Here is a 21,912-nt window from a genome sequence, read left to right on the forward strand (position 1 = left end):
CAATGATTATATTTATAATTTAAATACATTTAAATAAATTTAATACAATAAATATTTTAGACAAGACTCATTTTGCCACTTTAACTGTTATAAGACTCAGTTTACCTCTTTAAATTTTAAACGTGGGACTCAGTTTACCTCTTTAAATTTTAAACGTGGGACTCAGTTTACCTATTTCGAAAAAAGATAAATTCGTTTAAGACTCAATTTACCTACGCCCTTTAACATACCTTGTTTTAAAATAAGTACAAAACAGCTGGTTATACCTATTACTATAAATTTTTTTTTTAAATCTTAATTTTAAATGTTCGCTTATCTAACATATAATGTTAGAAAACGAATAATTTTATATAATAATATGTAGGTAGTAAAGCGGCAATTAGCCTCGGACACCCTTTTCGTTATATACTTATGTAATTATATTTTTGTCCCCCCTCATAATTTTCCAAGTTATGCCTTTGCTTACATAAGAGCACAGGACCCAAAACTTATTTTCGGTTCATCATAAATTTGAGCATTATACGTAATTTGTTCAGATGATCAGATTATAGCTATATTTATAAGTATTTGGTAATGGTGCTGAATATTTTTCATTCCAAGCTTATAATGTACAACCGTTGGCAACCACTGTGTAATAATTATAAATGTTTTGTGACAGTCTTTTTTCAAGACCAATTATGTCTCCCATTTTAAATTGGTATATTGCGCTTTTTCACCGTCATTGTAATTATAAATCAAATATTTAATTTATGTTAAAACTGATAAATCAGTTACAATTTGTCAAGACAAAAAGAGCAAAAAGACTTGCCTGATCTAGTCATAAATAACATATTAATGACTAAGGGAAGTGACCTTGTTATGCATTGAATCGTTTTATCTACCTACTTATTACTTTCTTATTGCGTATTGTTTGTATAATTCAGTAAATTGTATTTATAATTATTTGAACACTTAGTAGTTAAACTAATTATTTATTCAATATAATTATTCATTCCAGACAACCTCTACAACTTCTACTGTAAGCATAATCACAGATGATATTTAAAATCTTTTGGATAATTTGTTTATTTGCAATTGTTGCCTGTTGAGATAACGTTTATTCTCCATACAGATAAGCAATAACCGATAACAAGTAACATTATTACCACCCTATCAATGCACTATTATTTTGAGATTTAACGTAGAACCAATAATTCTTTTAAAATGTTGACCTTATAGGTAATTTCGTCTCAAACTCTGTTATATACAATTTGAGTGTCGAACATCATTAATCAAATATTTATTTACATATTAGTATATCATTAAGTAGAACAATGTTTTCAAACTTATTGTCTGTGGATAAAAATCAGGTAATATTTTTATATTAAAAATATTAAAAATTGCATTCAATTAATATTTAAAATATTATTAAGAACTAATGAGGAAATCATTTTTAAAATGTTCCATATCGATTACTCTAATTTAATGAATTAAAATAATTTATGTACTTGAATGATAATTATAAAACTATATTTGTTTTTATTGTGTGATTGAAGTAGGAACGTCATACTTACTTAATTGTATATACTACTTATAGAAATAAGATTAATATGTATTATTTGATATCGTCTAATAAGTATGTCTATTTATTCTTAGGTAAAAACATTGAACCCATTAGATGTTGATATAACAAATATAATTATTTTTCTTGTTGTAGATGAATAGCAGGTTAAAGATGATCAGATGTAAAATACAAAGTCTAATGTTATTAACAGTTGTTTTTACTTTCAATTGCTTATTTAATAACAAATAATTTAAGTTAATTTAATATTTTAATTCATATATTTCATATTTAAAGTCCTTTACATAATTTTGAGGAAATGCATTGACATATAAATTAGCCAAGGTGTTTTATTGGCTCTTTGAACTTTAAAATGTGTTTTTATTAAAATTATCAAAAAATATTTTATCTAATTCAATGTCCTTTTAAAATTTAGCACCAATCATATCTATTTTTTTTTAAAATATTTTAAATAAAAATAATTAGATTAACATTTCACATGAGTATTAATATGGTTTTGACCTTCATAAATATTTCTATAATATTTTACTATTCTTGTATTTTCTAATTTATTTTAATAAATTTTGAATTAACTAAAAGAGTATTGAGTAAATATTTATTTGTTTAATAAATTAACGACTTAAACTGTATTGTTATGAAATTCTAGAAGAATAAACTTTTTAAACTTGGAAAGTTATAAATATTTATTAATATTAAGTTTAATTTTATTAAATTAATTTAAGTTGACCTTAAATAAATCTTAATATTTTTGTATGTTACAAAATGTATTATATTTTATTATAATGGTTTAATATCAAATTTGATATATTATTTTTTAATCAATGTTAGTTTAATTTTTTAGATTTAATTTTAAAGATGGAACAAGATTTTTATTATTTATTTCTTAATATTCCTTATGATTTTACAATTTTAAATGTTCTTATATATTTCTTTATTATTGTATTAGCTCACAGTAGTATCTAATAATTCTAATAACATAACATCTCTAAAGTAAATTGAAAAATATAAAAGATATTTAACTACTTACATTATGTACAACTGTACAATATGATTATATATCTATTTTAATTAATTTATAACAATTCATTAAAATGTCAGACTATCATCGCATGCACAAGTATCAATTGAAACTCATATCCTTAGTGACATACTTCTTATTCATTTTAATATTATACTATTTTCTTTTAATTACAAATATATATATATAAATATATGATGATAATGCATTAACATGTAAAATGTATTTATGGATTTTATTTATTAAATTGGGTTTATATGTGTGTAAGTTGTATGTATAAATTCAGAATTGTATTGAGTATATCTGTATATATATCTCAATTAATATATTAATAAAGGTTTACATATACATATAATTCTAGTCTTTAATTAGCCTTAGGTATCTGGAATATAAATCATTTTTTTTTTTATTTAAACTTATATTATTTTACATATTATATATGTATTTTATGTAAATTAGTTAATTTTTTAACTGGGATTCAAATTAAAAGGAACTTGGTTGTATTTTTAAAAAAATAAAAATATAAAATAACTTTATATATTTTAACCATTTCAGTTTTATAGTAATTAGTTAATAAGTAACTAATAATGTCAATGGATTTAAATTTTCTATTGTTATTTGGTGTTGACTAAAGAAACCTATCTCCTAAATCTCTTTATTATTCTTCATACAGGACCGACGAGAGGATAGGGCAGGAAGGGTAAGAGCCCCGGTGACCTTACGTCCGAGCCTTTTATACAATATTTTTATTGAACTTAAATATGCACAAGTAGTATGTATATCATAGTCAAACAAGTACAAGTAAAGGGAGCCCAGGGGCCCTCAAAAGTTCTCGCCGACCCTGTCTGCATATGATAGTTAGTCGAATCATAATAGTTAATGAGTTATGATACTATTGATATTTGTCTCTAAATTTATCCATGAAATTTATTATTATTAAAATTGACTATTCTAAAAATTTAGCTGCAAGATATATAGAGATTACACCCAAAATTCATAGGTATACTGGGTTTAATAATCTAGACTTACATAAACCATATATCGTTTAATTAAATTGACTATGGGTAGGACAATCTCTATTACCCAGTCACTCTTTTAAACTTGATCTAAAAGATTTCCCACTTTGTAGACTTCATTGTAATAAATGCATCAGCGATCTTCTCCACATTTTATTTATGTGCCCTACTCTTTAGTCCAAACCCCTAGTTCAAATTGACTCTATTAGATCTCTCAATACTTTTAATTTCCAATCCATTCTCAACATTAATTGCACTCTCACCATTAAAATTATTGTTGATTTTATTTTGGATGCTGGTTTTATTATATAGTTTATTTATGCTTTAATTAATCTTTTGTTTTTTTGTATCTGTAATTGTTGAGCTATATTAGTTATAGCTTGGAGCTTTCTTAAAAAATTAAAAAAAAATTGAAGATTTCAATTTATAATAAGATGTTTTATTGTTGTATTTTTTCATTTTATTTTTGAATAGTTTTAAGTGACAATAAAGCTAGTAAATTATTTAGTAAACTATTATTTTTAAAATAATAATTATCTTATAAGATAAGATAACAAATAATAATTTTATATTTTAGCATATTTATACTTGAATACATTTTAATTTTTTACTTTATTTCAACAGTACATTTAAATAAACATAAAATTATAATATTATTAAAATAATTAACATTATTAAAATAATGTTCAACCCATAATAAGTTACAAATTGAATTCAAATAATAATAATATACAATAAAAATTATACTAAAAATTTGAATAATAATAATAATTAAATATGAAAACAAACAACATCAATTATTTTTTATTTGATAAAATAAAATTTGATTTGAGTTGTATTTAATGATTATATTTTATTTATAAGTAAATAATATATAAACAATTTTGTATTAATTTTTTAGAATTATCCCATTTCAACAATAATTATATACGTATATTATATATATTCAGTATTTGGAAAGAACATCATTCATGAATGTATGTTTATGCGTTCACATTCATATTTTGTGTATAACAAGCTAACGTCAGTCTCTTTTTTTCAAATAAAACATGAACGTGAGCGATGATATATTTTTAATCCTGGTCTCAACCCCTCCAGAAGAAAAAATGGGTTCTAAGTCATAAATGACTTGCTACGTGGGTACAGAGAAAGAGAACATTAATTTTTATTCTGTAGTTTTAATAATTCTACATTTGTATTTATAATAATAGAATAACAGAATTAAAATTAGAATTAAATTAATTCATACTTTAGGTATATGTATTTTTATAATACTATAAAATCACTTATTTTTAAAAAAAATCCTCCACAAAAATTATTTAAAATACGCTGCTACATATACTATTAAAACCATTCATTGTAATTATTTCATTAGTTAAATTTGTTCAAACATATTACATTCTCTGGATTAACTATCTTTAAATAATTGATCAGTTATTAAATTAACAACTAAGTTATCTTAAGTTTTAAAATATTTAAATTGAAGTATTATCTTCTCCTATTCTCCTGTTAGGGTATTTCCTTAAGAATTAATATATTTTTCTAAAAATATTCGTAATGATAAAGTTTCTGATTATTTTAATTATTAAATTTATTAAAATGCTAAATTTTATTTTATTTCCAAATTACTTTCAATAATTGATACAACAAAATCATGTTTTTTATTTTGTAGAAATAACTTTGTATATTTAAATTTTAAGTGTTAGTCACGCATAAATTTAATTATACATTGTTATATAATTATTTTGTTATATTATATATTATTATGTTATACAATTCTATATTGTACCTGACATGATAAAAATATATATTATATATTTAATATATAAATAATATATTTTATTATTAATTATAATATCTTAATGAAAAGATTATAAAACGTAATTTTTGTGTATTTACTTCCTGACAAAATAAACATTCTAATTATGTTATTGTTAAAATCACAAAAATTATCTACATATGTTTTTCAATAGGTTTTTTTCTGACATATTTAGGAATTTATGACCTTTAGACTATGAAAGTACAGTATAATACCAAACATGGTACAAAATATAGGCACTGATCAGTGGTATAGATTCTATGTTATAGAGCAATGGTTTTGAAAGAGATTAAAATTTAGAATATAACAAAATCAGAATATATTCTGATTAAATATAAATATAAATATTAATATAAATATAATTCATAAATATAAATGAAAAATTATGAACGGATTACTCAAGTTTAGGCATTAGTGATTTTTTTCTCGTCACATTCTTAATACTATTCTGATTAAAAGTTGTGCAATAATGTTAATTTGTAGTTTTATGCAATATTAATATAAGTTTTTTTGAAGACCACAAATACCATTTATTCTCAAAATTATATTATTACAAACACTGGTTCTACCTAACATAATTTATAAGAACCAATTAATATCTTAGATTTTAATAATTTATTTATTAATTATAATGACATATCATACTAAAATATATTATATAATATTAATTTATAAATGTTAATTAGCTTAAAAAATATTGAAGTTTTATAATTTGCTATGTTAAACAAATAAAATTCTATAATAGTCAATAAAATATACTCTTTTATGTTAATAATTTAAAAAACACTATTGCATTTAATTAGTTTATATAGTTAATTTATTGAAGTTTAAAGAGATTATCTGTCAGTTGTAGTAGTTAACTAATATAATTTGTTACCTACTTATGTTTACAAACCATAATATATAAACAGTTAGTCGTTGAAAAAACAGGTAATTTAACCTTGAATATTAAATATGTCAATTTAATAAATTAAAAACCAACAATAATACGTAATTTCTTACAAGGGGTTATTACAATTTTTTTATTTTCGTATTTCCGTATTTTTTTTTTTTTTTTATCAAGGCTTTGAAATTATTTTTAGATGTTTTGATTTGGATTTCGCAGATAATTATGTATTATAATTTTGTTATAATAGTTTGAATTTGTTAATCTATGAAAAAAAAATCAATGTAGGTATGTTATTAATTCATATACATTGTTTTGTAAACGGCTGTTGAAGTATTTTAAATTTATCATATTAATACAATATATATTTATGTATATAATACTTATTAATTAATTTTAATATATCTAAGAACATATACATAATAAATATGAGGACAAATAAAAAATGTTTAGTTTGATTATTTTAATTTAAATAATTTTTTTCCTTATATAATATTTTAAACTATGAACTATTAAGTTATTAAAATAGGAATTACGTATCGTAGCAATTCATTTATAAATAATTTAATTAAATAAACTTAATTTCGAAGTAATCTTTGTTGTTTGTTGATTATTGATTTAAAACGTTTTTAATTTTTTGTTGTTGAAATACAAAATAACCTTTACCATAACCAAAATAATGACGGAGTTAAAAAAACAATTTGAATTTGGTTCGTATGATTTTAAATATTTTAATACGAAACAGGTAAATATTATAAACAATTATTTTTAATAACTGCTTTTGAATTAATAATATTTTTTTTTGTTCAAATTTAAGTTCATTGTATTCTTAAAACGTAGACAGCTATTTTTATTCTATTTTCATTGAGCCTAAACCTAATTAAAATCAAAATCTATGCTACAGCAAGTGTTATTATATGTGTAATTTTATGAAAAAGCATAATTTTATTTATGTAATTTATCGTTAGCAATGAATTAGTAGTAGTAGATTGAATAAATCGGTAAATTAGTAGTAAAGAAAGCATATACATTTAATGACCGTATTATCGTTTAAAAATTACGGAAAGGAAAAACTTATGAATATTGAGCTTTCAACTACACAGTACAATTGTGTTTTGTAGATTAGATAAAGGCCGTAGAAATACTATATGTGTTAGTTGTATAAAAACTGGTTTTATGAGTGAGGGAAGGCCAGTTTATGTTATGTTCATTGTGACGGATGTTCGTTGGTCGTTGTATTAGTAAAGTGAAATACGTTTTGTAAAATTCTATTAGGAAATATGGTCGAGGAAACGAATATGGGATACTCGGGAATTAATATTTCCACTAATGTATCTAAGGTAATTCCTATTATATATTTTTGCACATGTGTATAATTATTGTATGTATGGTTTTTTTGGTAGATAAAAATAAAAATTAAATTTGTTACAAAACCTATTTACGAGTTGTAAACTATAGGAAATGTGATAAAAGTATCATAGCTTTTTATTTTCAGTTCATCCGATACATTATAGTTATATGTATCATTGGTTATTCTTAGTCAATATTAAAATGTTCTAAAATTATTTTTATATTTTTAGATGACACTCAACAAATATTAATAATATTCTTAATATGTACCTATTGATTTTTTGAAAATTAAACAAATTAAAGTGCAAAATTAAAAGTTGTTTATTGAAACTAAATACCTACTAAAAAATTGATTATCTAATTGTGGGGAAATCTTTCAATATACTAATAATAATAATTCCAATAACTATTAATTTCAAATTATATTTTTCATTCCTATTTAATGTAAATTATTTTAATGAAAAATGAAAAATAAATATTTTAATACGTAGGTGAAAATTATTAATAAATATCAATCATAAGCATTTTTAAGGTGTAGTGATGGGTTCTAGGGTTGTATTTTTGATTTTTGAAAATTATCTTTAAAAAAAAATAAACTGTGAGAAGAGGTTGACAAATTAAGTTTTATTTTTTAATTGTTATTTGTTGGTTTTTATTTTATGTTAGGTTTTAAATGTGCATGTTTTCAATATATTATAATGAATCTATAGTTTTGCTACATAAGTTTTAACTATAAATATATTTTTTAAGAAATTATGATAATTAATATTTTATAGTAGTCATTACATAATTATTATAATATTACTTGATTTATTTCAATAATTATTTATGTAACATAGTACTTTCTAATTTAAATTTATATTTTAGCCAAAAGGACATACTCGTGTTCCTTCTAGCACAGACTTGAAAGAATTCAAGGAACTTACTCAACGTGATTCATTGGTGCAATTAGAAAAAGAAATTGTGTCCTTACTTAAGACTACACCTGAGGATAAAAAAGAGTTAGCCAAATCTCAATTTACAGCATTTTCACGTTTATTCCAGCGATTTTTGGAAGAATCTGGCCCATCAGTTGATTGGGATAAAATCGAAAAATTACCGGCTGATGCTGTAAGTATATATAATGTAATAGATTTTTAATATTTTTATCATATTATATTAACCTTACTTTGACCTACTGATAATTTTTTGTATGATTATCTAAAGTTATTTTTTGATAAGTTTTTTTAATTTACCTATAACAGAGTCTTCTAGAGGATTTATTTTATTATAAACTATTTTAATTCATAAATTTTTTTTATAGTTCAAATATATCTTATATTACTTTTGTATTATAAATTTTGAAATATTTAATCAATAAGTTATGCATATATATTTAAAAATATTTTGAATTATTTTAAGATAAAACGATCTCATTTTATTATTTTGCCATTTACTGTTTATAGATTATAAGATTTACAATTTCATTGATTACTTTGCTATATTTATTATTAGTTATAAACCATTATACCACAATTTATAGCTTTTAATTTGCTCTGGAATAACATCAATTCATGAGATTATTTTAACACTTGTAGGTAATGGTAATATGTTAAAATAGCTTAATTAATAATTATTAAAAAAAAAAAAAAAAATTGAAAAAAAAAAAACTATAAATATTTTGAAAAACTAAAATATTATACTAAATACATATGATATAATTTGTATGATATATATATGTGTATATAATTGGGAAGTTTTTTGTTTAAATTTTTTGAAAAAGTACAAACATATGCTTAAATATTAAATAACCTATTACTTTATCTTAAATATTGTATACTTGTTGTAATCTAGATCAGAGATTATGATACACTATCCAAACCAAGTCCTGATGCTATTCATAAAAAACTTGAAAAATTGGTGGTGGTTAAGCTTAATGGAGGTCTTGGTACATCTATGGGGTGTCGTGGTCCAAAATCAGTAATACAAGTTAGAAATGATCTTACTTTCCTCGACTTAACAGTACAACAAATTGAAGTAAATATGATAGTAAAAATATTATTTGTGTTATAAAATTATTAACTTGTTTGTTTTCAAACAGCATTTAAATAAAAAATATAGTGTAAATGTGCCATTGGTTCTAATGAACTCATTTAATACTGACAAAGATACTGAACAAATTATTCGAAAGTACAAAGGACTTCAAGTAGAGATATACACTTTTAACCAAAGCTGTTTTCCACGAGTTTCTAAAGAGTCGTTGTTACCAATTGCACAAAATTGTGATATTGAAGGCAACATTGAAGCGTTAGTTTAAAAATACAAACTTAAATTTTGATTTAATCTAACTTTAGTTATATTTTACATTTTAGATGGTACCCACCTGGTCATGGAGATTTTTATGATAGCTTTAAGAATTCAGGATTATTGCAAAAATTTATTGATACAGTATGTTTTTATTTTATTACATAATTTATTATAATAATTTTATTAGAATTGATAATTTTCTTTAGGGTCGAGATTATTGTTTTATTTCAAACATAGATAATTTAGGTGCAACTGTTGATTTAAATATTCTCAACATGTTGTTGGGTCCTGAAACTAATTCCCCAGAATTTGTAATGGAAGTTACCAATAAAACAAAAGCTGATGTTAAAGGTGGTACATTGATTCAATATGAGAATAAATTGCGGTTGTTAGAAATTGCACAAGTTCCCAAAGAACACCTGGAGGAGTTTAAGTCTGTTAAGAAATTTAAGTTTTTCAATACAAACAATCTCTGGATAAAGCTCAACGCTATAGAAAAAGTTTTGAATGAAGGATCAATGAATTTGGAAATAATTGTCAACAATAAGACTTTAGATAACAATTTAAATATAATTCAGCTTGAAACAGCTGTTGGTGCAGCTATGAAATCATTTAATGGCGGTCTTGGTACATATATTCTATAATTTTATACTATAATATTTAATTTTGACAATTTCTTTTTTATATTTTAAAATAGGTATAAATGTACCTCGTAGTCGTTTCTTGCCAGTAAAGAAAACTTCAGATCTTTTATTGGTGATGAGCAATTTATATCACATGCGAAATGGATCACTGTCTATGAGTCCTTTAAGAATGTTTCCAACAACTCCATTAGTAAAACTTGGTGATAAAGATTTTGCTAAAGTTAAAGACTTTTTGTCTCGGTTTGCCACCATCCCTGACATACTAGAATTGGATCATTTGACAGTATCAGGCGATGTAACATTTGGTCGTAATGTTTCATTAAAAGTGAGTTTTATTATTGTAAGTTGTCTAAAAAGTCCTAATTATGTATTATATTTAGGGCACTGTTATAATAATTGCAAACCATGGAGATAGGATAGATATTCCATCAAATGCAACACTAGAAAACAAAATTGTGTCAGGAAATCTCAGAATATTAGACCATTGAAGAAATACCACAATTTTACTACTTATTGTTTGTAGATGCATGTATATGATTTTTAATTATAAAAATATTATTTTAGGTATTTATTGTTTTTATTTATTTTCAAAATTATGTTAGTGAATTATTGTTGTAATGCAAAATGGGGTAGAATTATATTAATATACTAAAAAAATATTTTAAGAACAAAATTTTATTTTGTATAAGTGTTAATATTTATAGTTATTATCAAGATAACGTGTTGTTTTTGTTTTATATTGCTTACCAAATTTTTATTTTATGTTAGATCAATGTCATTAATATATATTATAAATTAAAATCAAAATAAATAAACTAAATTATATTTTGTGTTAAATTATTATTGAGAAATATTGAAATTAAATTTATAGATTTGAATAATTATTGATAATTGCATTCTTTCCTGGTATATCTTCTTCTTTCCTTTCTTCCAATTATTTGGGGTTGGCCACCCTTGTCTTAAATCTCCACTCGTCTTGATTTTCTGCATCCCCTACGCACACACCAACAGCCCTCATATCATTCTCAATCGTATCTAGCCATCAATTTTTTTTCTTTTCTTTTTCCTTTCAACGTTCATTTTCATAACAACTCTTTTTGCATTTGTTTCCTCTTGTCTCATCACATGCCCAAACCATCTCAGTATATTTTCTTTCATCTTGTTCACTATACACACTACAACAATACTTCCTATCACATATTAATTTCTATTTTCAAGACTATTATTATTATTAATTAATTTTAGGATAATACATTCCTATTCATTATTACTGAAATTGTTTTATTTTTCTATCAAAAACTGCTTTAATTACCTATATACATATTTGGTGCCTCAACTAAAATCAAGTAGGAGTAGCTACTACTATAGTTAGTAGGTGGAAGCGTCAGAAGCGATTAAAAATATTTGTTTCCACTAATAAATAAGACAAAAATGTTAAGCCCCCCCACAGATGAAACCAAATATCCGTCTATGCGTGTCAGTCAAATTTATTTATCATTTTTAAGTTTGCTTTGTTATTGTCATCAACACAAACAACTTGTGAAAGAGTATTTTTAAAGCTTCAATGTGTAAAAACAAAACTTCACTCAACATTACACCAAAATCATCTTACCCATTAATGTTGATGGCTATAAAAAAAAATATAGCTATTGATACCTAACAACTGATTGAGACCATAGCTAATTCATCTAATGAATTAAAAAAATTACTTATATAAAAATTGTGTTTTATTAATTAAAGAATTCTTATTAAGTATGTCAAAAATAATTAGTTGTAAAATTGCTTTTATATTTAATTTAATATTAATAAGTTAACTCATGAGTTAACTAAATTGTTTATTATGATCCATATAAGGGCGGATACAGTGGTACTAAACAGGGGAGAGGCGCAATTTGTTAGTTATTAATTAAAAAAAAGTTCATCATCTATTTCAATAAAAAACTATTGGAATATATGACACTTTTTTTTGTGAAACATTGGTGGAGGAATTTCCCCCATTAACCCTCTTATATCCGCCCTTGGTTCCATATTGGAAAATGTTAAGTATATTTATAGAAGTAATTTAATATGTTATTTCAATAAAATGTCATGTATTTTTTGGGGGCCCCTTGAAAGAACTGATCCACGGGCATTTGGTGTGCCAAGCCGACACTGAAATCGTTTAATACTTTTTTTAATTAACAAATTAAATAAATTATAACATAACTAGCTGAATTACCTGGCTTCGCCCATGTGTAGTTTTTGCTTACTGAAAATGAAATTGTTAAATCAACACAAAATTTTGTGTTTTAAAGAAGAAAACAATATTTTTTACTTAATGCTATCAAGTGCTAAATAGTACCGTAAAATGGGGTGACTCCGGACAGATCTTAACGTTTTTTCATAAATTAACCTCAATATACTGTTTCTAAAATTATGAAAAAAATATACCATGTTCTTTAGGTATGTTGAAACCATATAGAAGAAGAGTAATCATTAAAGTTATTAAAGTTCTCACTTTTTTAAAGTTTAATTTTGTCCGGAGGTACCCGCAAAATGGGGTGACTTCGGACACTTATTTGATTTCATTAAAAACCAATGTAAAAATGATATTGGTTGACTCCGAACAGTAAAGATATTTTTTTTAAAAAATGTGACGGATTAAACAAAAAAAAAAAACTTTACTATAAATACAACATATTTTATTAAATATTTTGAATTAAAAAAAATAATTTTTTACTTTTATAAAAATGTCAACTTAAAATTAAATTTTTTCTTTTCAAACATAAACTAATAATTATCAAACAAAACTTTTATAAAATGTTATATTAGGTATTTAAATTTTTATTTCTTCAATGAAAATTAGTTGCATCAATCTTGTCAAAAATGAAATGTCCCCGTTTCATTATTTTACTGGGCACTAACTTTCGTACTACTTGCATCTTTGTGATATTACTGTTATCTTTGACTTGTGAAAAAACGAAATATGACCGAATACTCCGAACATTTCATAATCCTTCTACAAGTTGACTTCCTTCGTCGGTGTTTAAAATTGGTTGTCCACCAGGCTTTTTTATCATTTTGTTTGTATTTAAATGGTCACATTTTGTACTTTTTGGTATTCCGAACGCTTCAGAAGCACGTCGAATTGTTATTTTTTTGTAACGAATGGCATCAACTGCATTTTTAATTATATTATGATCGTCAGTAGCGCAATCAGGAATTTTTCATGGGGGTGTTGCGTGCCGTCGCTCAATCGTATATGATGGTTAAGTTTTTAAAGGATAGACTTCAATAAAACACTCAATTGAAATTTTAACTGTTTATTTAGCATATAAAAATAACATTAATATAAGAAATAATGTGGCGTGAAGGTGCTTGCGACTCTACATGTAAACCACATCTGAATATTGGTCTATTCCCAACCCCCTTATATACTTAGGTCCCGTGGAGATCAACCGTGCAACGCTGTGCGAAAGTTGTTTTCCAAATGTCAGATTACCTTAGTGGCCTTGTCAATATTACTATTTGCGCATTATCCATTAGTGACTCGGACCTAGCAATATCAACCACATGTCATCTGTCGTCTGGCTTGCCATTATCTATATTCCGTGCACTTAACGAATCCGCTTTTTACACATGTCTTACTGATGCCTAATTATAATAATGTTTTTAATATTTATTACATATTACCTGTCTTCGTAATATGTGTTTGCGTTACCCTCTGTTTTAAACTAATAGTTCCTTTCTATTACTGCGAATATTATATTATTCATAATCATTCTGCGATCTCTAATATTTATAATTTATGTGGACCCGCCCGTACTGTAAGAGTCGTAAGGACCTACATTCATGTATGTCCGCAACAGGGGGGTCTGACAAAATAAACTAATATACAAATAATAAAAAATTATAATATATATATCTAGAATATGATATTAATATACTATTATACGTACCAAGGGGGGGGGGAGGTCCAGACCCGGGTCCACCCCCCTGGTTGCGCCACTGATGATCGTAATTCTGATAAGAACGGCCACCTACCTTTTTCTTGTATGATCTGGGCATCGTAATTTACGTGTCCGAAGTAACCCCACGTTTTAAATTAATTTGAACAATGTAACACTTCAATGTGAGGATAAATTAACTAACAATTTGCACACATGTACATTATTACTGACAAGTTAGCGAGTCGATTGCCGCAAACCGAAATCAAATACGTACATTTGCTGTTATGCTACAGTTGTTATAAGTTTAATAATTTTAAAATCCAAAAATAGAACATCTTATATTTACCTCCATAACATATGGTATGATAATATTATGTTATTAATAAATATTATATTATATGGAAGATATAATAGATATTAACGTGGATTATCAGTTTTCAACTTTTATCAAACTTGTAATCTAAAATTATAAGAAAACTACAAAAATATGGTTTTGTCCGGAGTCACCCCACTTGTCCGAAGACACCCCATTTTACGGTACCTAGTAGTAGCTGAATTATAAATAAAATAAAAATAATGATAATATTTACAAATGACTCTTTACGTAGTTGCTCAATTCTAATATGGCTTAAGTCAAAACCTCTTGGTATACCACATTCTGAGTTTTATTTTGTGATGCATAAACGTATAAACGGTTAGATCTTCCAGCTCTAGACAATGTCACATACAATTGCCCATGTGAAAAACAATTATTTGCCAAATCTACACCACAGTAAGTTAAAGTCTGACCTTGAGCTTTGTTTATTGTCATTGCAAAACAGACTTTTATTGAAAATTGAACTCTTCTAAACTTAATTGGAAAATCGTTGGGGTATAATGGTATTTTCGGTAAAAATATTTTTTCTCCCTTAGCACATCCGGTCAAAATTTCAGCTTCAATTATATTTTTTGTAAGAGAGGTTACACGGAGCCTAGTCCCATTACATAATCTAGGAGAATTGAAATTTCTCAATAATATAATTGGAACTCCCACCTTCAGTCAGTGGCGGATCTACAGGAGTGGATATGGGGGATAGATCCCCCCTCTCGTGAGCCAAGAGTTAATAAAAAAATTTTTGCATGCACAATTTAAATAAAAATTATTTTATTATAATATCGTTTTCACTATTTCGTAACCAAGAAGGATATACTAGTATACATTAGTATCTAACTTCATATCAGATTACGGATATATACCTTGTTCTTATATCATAACCCAGGATACAGCCATAGAGTAATGACACAATCATCAATAAAATTAAATTTTATTTTGTAAATTTAGTATAATAAAGCTTATAATACCAATAGGAACATATTATGTATGAAAATATTTTATATTCCCCCCATGATAAAATCCTAGATCCGCCACTGCTTTCAGTGATATTTTATAAGGAGGCATACCAGATGGTGTTTGTGAATTTAAAAACTTGGTAGGAAAATGTACCGATTCTTCACTATTAATAACTATCAATAGAAAAGTAATCCATTTTTAGTGCTTAAAATCTACTAATTATTAGCGAGTTTATTGAGTCATCTCGGTTATTTGTGGTTGTCAAAATAACGCGGTTTTTCATATAATCCTACATAAGTCATAGCAACCGTAATCGGTCAACTGCTATTGTTATTATATGAATATAGATGTACAAATTACATGTAAAAAATTATTTTTACCGATTTCAACCCTTTAAAATCAAAATTTTAAAAATCGGGTGACGTGGTGGTACTTAGGAAGTTATTTGGAATAATCCTGTGAAAAAAATTGGAAAAAAGTTAAATAGTGTCGTCACAAAATGGGTACATAAAAAGCCATGTTCTTTTATATATAAAAGGATAAAACATACAATTTCCTTTTTTTTTTAATTAACATTATAATACAGTGGCGTAGCCAGGATTTTTAAATGGGGGGGGGCTAACTACTTTTTTGGATAAGTAAGGTAAGAGAGGATACGAGAATTCACCCTTAACCCCCCCCCTCACCATCTACCGCTAAGTTTCTAAACGTAATTCAAGCATTTTAGTATAGTTTTAAAAATATTTATTAATATATAATTTATAATAATAATAATAATAATTTTGGTTTCAGTGTTCAGTCACTTGCTCCACTCTGACAGCTGCATCCTCTTAGGCGAATTTCTGGCAAATTCAGTTATTATTTCACTTTCATGGAATTGCTCTTTTTTATTTATATTAGCCATAGCTAATCCATTCAGTCTGTTTTCCGACATGGTGCTTCTTAAAAAAAATTTTAAGCGATGAAGTGCTGAAAACGTTCTTTCCGGAGTGAAAGAGGTAACTGGTAACGTGGCGAATAATTATAAAAGTATTTTAATGTTAGGTCGAAGATTGGTGTGATGATAGAGTGAATCAAGAGCAGAATTCGGTTTTGGAATAGTATTTTGACTCCATTGTTGCCTCCATATGAACAGGTTAGTTCTGATTGTAGATGAGGTATCATCATGGAGATCTTGGACATATATTTTAGCAGTTTTTATAATATTTTTATCGTCATACATATTTAAATTGGCCGGAATAAGTCTTTCAAGTGGCATAACATCAATAAGCCTTTGATTAAAACGAGCATCCATTGATTCTATTAAATAGTCAAGATACATTATATATATAAACACGGCCCATGGGGAGGGGCTATAGCCCCCTTAGCCCCCCCCTAGGCTACGCCACTGTTATTATATAATAAAAATGCAATTTTTTTTTTAATTTTCAAATTTTAATATAATAAAACATACTATTTTATTTTTTTTATTGTTTTATTTTTTTTTTTTTATTAGGTATATTATTTTTAAAATTAATTTCGCTAAAATATTTTGACGCCACTGGGCATGTGCCTATCCATCCCACCCCCTAAATACGGGCCTGTCTATGATTAAACTTGTCTACAAAATATTTATTCTTTCTTGATCATCAAACAGCTGTTGATTGTCTTTTATCAATTTATATTTACTGATAACTTAATCAGTGATTACCCTTGTGCCCAGTTTAAATTTCATGCTTTGGACGTTTATTTTTGATTTTAATTTGAACCTTTGTAAACTTTGTTTCAGGATATCACCAAGATTTACACATATTATATGTATCATATAACTTGTGGTACCTATATAGTTCTTAATGCACCATAGTATTTTTGAAAAAGGCACGTATCATGTTATAGTTGATTAAATAATTTAATCAATGATATTAATATTTAATTTTATAAATTAAGTAATTCTTCTGTGGTTTAAATATGAAATTAAAGTAGTGTGGTTATTAGGATTCCTAACTAATAACATTTTTATATACAATTTCACTCTGAGTATTAAGAAGTATCAATATTTATTATTCATTGAAACTAATAATTTAATTATAGTTTGTTCATTTATAAAATTCTATGGGAATATATTATAATAATATGATGTACTTTATTCCTAACATTTTGATGTTTTATTACCAAAAATCATTTATATTCTTTATGGTTATGATTTCTTTTATACAGTCAACTAAAAGAAATGAAATGATCAAATTCAATATTAAACCATTAAAATATATTGATAATAGTAAACGATACAAGTCATTTTTGTCTTCACACGAAATACGTAAACGTTTCATTGATTATTTTGTTAAGGAAAATAATCATAAATATATAAAATCAAGTCCAGTAGTGCCGTATAATGATCCAACTATAGCCTTTGTAAATTCTGGCATGTGCCAGGTAAGAATGTTAAGCTAATTGTAAAAAAAAATATATGTTGATGAATTTGATTGAATATTTTTTTTTTGTGTAGTTCAAGAATGTATTACTTGGACAAAGAACTTTAGAGGCTAACTGTATTGCAAATAGTCAAAAGTGTATAAGAGTTGGTGGTAAACACAATGATTTGAATATTGTTGGCTCCGATGGATATCACCATACATTTTTTGAAATGCTAGGAAATTGGTCATTCGGACATTATGGCAAGGTTGAATTATTTTATTTAAAAAGTATTTAAAAGTTTATTAAAATTATATTTTAAGGCTGAAGCTTGTGGTTTAGCTTGGAATTTATTGACTTTACCACCGTTTAATTTACCCAAAAAGCATCTATATTGCACTGTGTTTAAAGGTGATAAATCTCTAGGTATAGAGTCTGATGATGAAACTCGTCATATATGGAAACAGATTGGGTTAATATTTTACTTTTTACATGTAAAATAAAACTTAATATTAATTTACAAATGTAGTAATTATTGTGTATTATTACAGAGTGAGTGACAATAATATTATTATGTGTGGAGCAAGTGACAACTTTTGGGAAATGGGAGAAATTGGACCATGTGGTCCTTGTACAGAAATTCACATAGATTATCCTCCTTCAGACGGAAAAAATCTTATTGAACTTTGGAACATTGTCTTTATACAATATTCTCGGTAAATTATATTTTATTAGTTAAATTTACTATGAAGTTAAGTATTAAATAAATAGGCTTTTTGTAGAGAGAATAAAACTTCTATACACAAGTTACCAAATTATTTCATAGATACTGGTATGGGTTTGGAACGATTGACAATGGTTCTGCAAAATAAGACATCTACTTATGATACAGATTTATTTTCTCCTATATTCAACAGAATATTTAATGTGAGAAATCAGAACATTAATCAAAATTAATTTTTGCAAATTGTATACTTAAAATTACCTAATAGGTTTATGGAAAATCAAAATACACAGGACTATTTGATGAATCCAGTTTAGACACTTATTACCGGATCATGGCAGATCATGGGAGAATGATTACTGTTGCTCTCTCAGATAATATGCTTCCTAGTCATAAGTTGTATTTTTATAGTTATAAAATTAGAATAATGGAATAAAACAATTTTAAATTATTTTAGCCATAAATTAAGAAGAATCATGCGGAAATCATTTTTATTGACAGAAACCCATTTTAAAATTCAACCAGGATATACTTTATTGTATGATATTGCTGACGAAATAGTAAATAGTCTTGGTGATACATATCCTGAATTGGTTGAAAATAATAAAAAAGTTAAATTTATTAATTCTATTTAGTCCATTACGTATTCTTATATTATTAAATTAATTTTTTTTAGGTGAAATACTTAATAAAACATGAATATACTATATTTAATAAATTAAGAATGTCAGTTTCAAAAGATTGGAAAATTATTATTGAAAAATATCCAGTCTTAAGGAAGTTTAATCCATATGAAGAATGTACAGGATTTGTTCCAGCTTGTAGTTACTTAATTAAACACAAATATTTGAATCATATACCAGCATTTACTATGTATGATGCTTTTGGTCTTGATAAAAAAACAATTGGGAAACTAGCTGAAACTATTGGTAAGAATGCATGTTATTTTAATATTAATATTACTTAAGTTATATACTTTTTCATAGGCCTATCAGTGAATTGGAATGAATTTGAAATGCAATTAAGAAATTTGCAAACCAAAAGCATAAAATGCATACAAAAAGTATCCAATAATTATTCAATGCAAAATATTCCTAAAACTGATGATAGTTACAAGTATAAAATTACTCGTCATAGCAATCAAACATATGTATCACCTGTAGTTACTGCTAAACTTCTAGCTATTATAGATATGAATGGTAACATTGTGACAGAGCCAGATATAACAAAACATGGAGTTATAGTTTCATTAGTATTGGATAAGACTTGTTTTTATAGTAAAGCTGGTGGACAACAGCATGATATTGGTACTGTAAAAACTAATAATGGGAAAATATTTAATGTTAATGATGTGGAAAAAATACAAGAAAATGGTATTGTATTGCATTTTATCAATTCAATTGATTGGCCGATATTATTAAAGTACTGAATTTACATTTACAGTTTTTAAATATTAATTTTTAAATTTAATAATTTTAAATATTTAGTGAAAAAGAATTGACAATTGAAATAAATTCAAACCATAGACTTGGTTTAATGCGTGCTCATTCATCAGTTCACATATTACATGCAGTTATTAATTCGCACTTGGTTGTAACTACTCAATTATCAAGTTGTGTGAAAAATAACTTCTTGTCTTTTTCATTTGCACTATTTGGTCAAACATTTTCTCCTGAAGGTAAATAATAATTCACAAGATGTTTAAATCAAGTATAGTGTTCTTATTATTGAGAATATTTTCATAAATTATGTAGATGCTTTATTAGTAGAAGAAAAAGTTAATAATCTCATACAATCTGGAGCATCAGTTAAAAGAACTACAATGACATCTAATGATTTAAATCAAATAAAAGTTACATTACTTCCCGGAGAAGTTTATCCAGATGATCAAGTACATGTTATAGATATATATAATGATATTGATGATTTGTACATATCAAGAGAAGCGTGTTGTGGTACACACATTCAAAATACTTTGGATGTAATAGATTTTTGCATAGTTCAATACAAATGTCTTGCTCATGAATGTACCTTAATTGCATTAACTGGACCTTTATGCAAGGATGCAAGAATTAATGGTGAAAAAGTGTTAAATAAATCTAATAATCTTGAAGGTATATTAAATTCAATAACCTTAAATAACATAACTCCAACCAAGGTAACAAGAGTATTTATTAAAAATTACATAACACCTCTAATCAATTGTTTTAACTTTAGGTCAATATTTTACTAGATCATATGAATCAATTAAAATTAGAACTGAAAAATATTTCTAAAAATTATATACCACTTAACATTCAAATTCAAATAAAAAAGAAGATTTTGGCTACAGAGAGAAATATTCAGAGACTTGTTAAAGAAAAGAAAAAGTAGTAATAATAATTAACTGTTTATTAATACTCTTAAATTAACTTTATTCAACTATTAATTTAGAAAAATATTAGAAGATGCAGTTAAAAAATTATGTGAAGATTCCTATGCTATAGGTTATGTGGATTGTGATATGGCTTACTTCTTAGATGATGATTATTTTGATTTTGAACATGTCAAAAATATTTGTGGTGAAGTACCTTGTTTATTTTTAACATATAACAATAAGAAAATTCATGTTTACTTTCACATTCCAAAGGTATATATTACAAATGATTTTTCTTTTAAAATAATTAAATTATCTATTATTGTTATTCATCATAGGAAGCCCCAGTGGATGAGAAATGGTTAGATGACTTCTGGTACAAATTTAATATTAAATCAATTAAATTTAAAAATAAATCTGCCTATAAATTCATTGAGTTTAAAGTAAAACAAGAAAATAAATATAAGGCACGAGAGATAATTAATGATGTGATTCAATATGCTAAAAACTATTTTAATATTATGAAATAAGGTCAATATTATTAAAATGTATTAATAAAAAAATAGTCTTATAATTTTAATAAAATTACTGACATTTTAATG

At 25.3% G+C, this 21,912-nt stretch overlaps 2 protein-coding genes across 5 annotated transcripts; both read left to right on the top strand.

Moving 5' to 3' along the window:
* The first annotated feature begins 1,173 nt into the window (after positions 1 to 1,173).
* Positions 1,174 to 11,147, top strand: LOC112682362 (UTP--glucose-1-phosphate uridylyltransferase). Of its 2 annotated transcripts, none has more exons than XM_025552935.1 (8): positions 1,174 to 1,349; positions 8,518 to 8,760; positions 9,484 to 9,666; positions 9,731 to 9,936; positions 10,002 to 10,077; positions 10,143 to 10,563; positions 10,634 to 10,905; positions 10,961 to 11,147. In XM_025552935.1, exons 1-8 carry the CDS (start codon positions 1,314 to 1,316, stop codon positions 11,066 to 11,068), a joined length of 1,545 nt encoding a protein of 514 aa, XP_025408720.1. In that variant the 5' UTR covers positions 1,174 to 1,313; the 3' UTR covers positions 11,069 to 11,147. The 2 variants fall into 2 exon arrangements, with proteins under 2 accessions (XP_025408720.1, XP_025408719.1); XM_025552934.1 differs by lacking the exon at positions 1,174 to 1,349 and adding an exon at positions 7,481 to 7,640.
* A 6,383-nt stretch (positions 11,148 to 17,530) lies between these two features.
* On the top strand, positions 17,531 to 21,874 carry LOC112682333 (alanine--tRNA ligase, mitochondrial). 3 transcript variants are annotated; one of them, XM_025552886.1, is made up of 15 exons: positions 17,531 to 17,696; positions 18,036 to 18,251; positions 18,325 to 18,498; positions 18,554 to 18,702; positions 18,782 to 18,946; positions 19,013 to 19,157; positions 19,223 to 19,350; positions 19,412 to 19,565; positions 19,631 to 19,883; positions 19,941 to 20,376; positions 20,442 to 20,632; positions 20,709 to 21,112; positions 21,172 to 21,323; positions 21,388 to 21,583; positions 21,649 to 21,874. In XM_025552886.1, exons 2-15 carry the CDS (start codon positions 18,054 to 18,056, stop codon positions 21,838 to 21,840), a joined length of 2,937 nt encoding a protein of 978 aa, XP_025408671.1. In that variant the 5' UTR covers positions 17,531 to 17,696; positions 18,036 to 18,053; the 3' UTR covers positions 21,841 to 21,874. The 3 variants fall into 3 exon arrangements, with proteins under 3 accessions (XP_025408671.1, XP_025408672.1, XP_025408673.1); XM_025552887.1 differs by lacking the exon at positions 21,649 to 21,874 and having other exon boundaries at positions 21,172 to 21,326; positions 21,388 to 21,479; XM_025552888.1 differs by lacking the exons at positions 17,531 to 17,696; positions 18,036 to 18,251; positions 18,554 to 18,702 and having other exon boundaries at positions 18,405 to 18,498.
* The last annotated feature ends 38 nt before the right edge of the window (positions 21,875 to 21,912 follow it).

The sequence above is a fragment of the Sipha flava genome, unplaced genomic scaffold (assembly GCF_003268045.1).
Source record: "Sipha flava isolate LNK unplaced genomic scaffold, YSA_version1 202_pilon_pilon, whole genome shotgun sequence".
Classification (NCBI taxonomy): domain Eukaryota; kingdom Metazoa; phylum Arthropoda; class Insecta; order Hemiptera; family Aphididae; genus Sipha; species Sipha flava.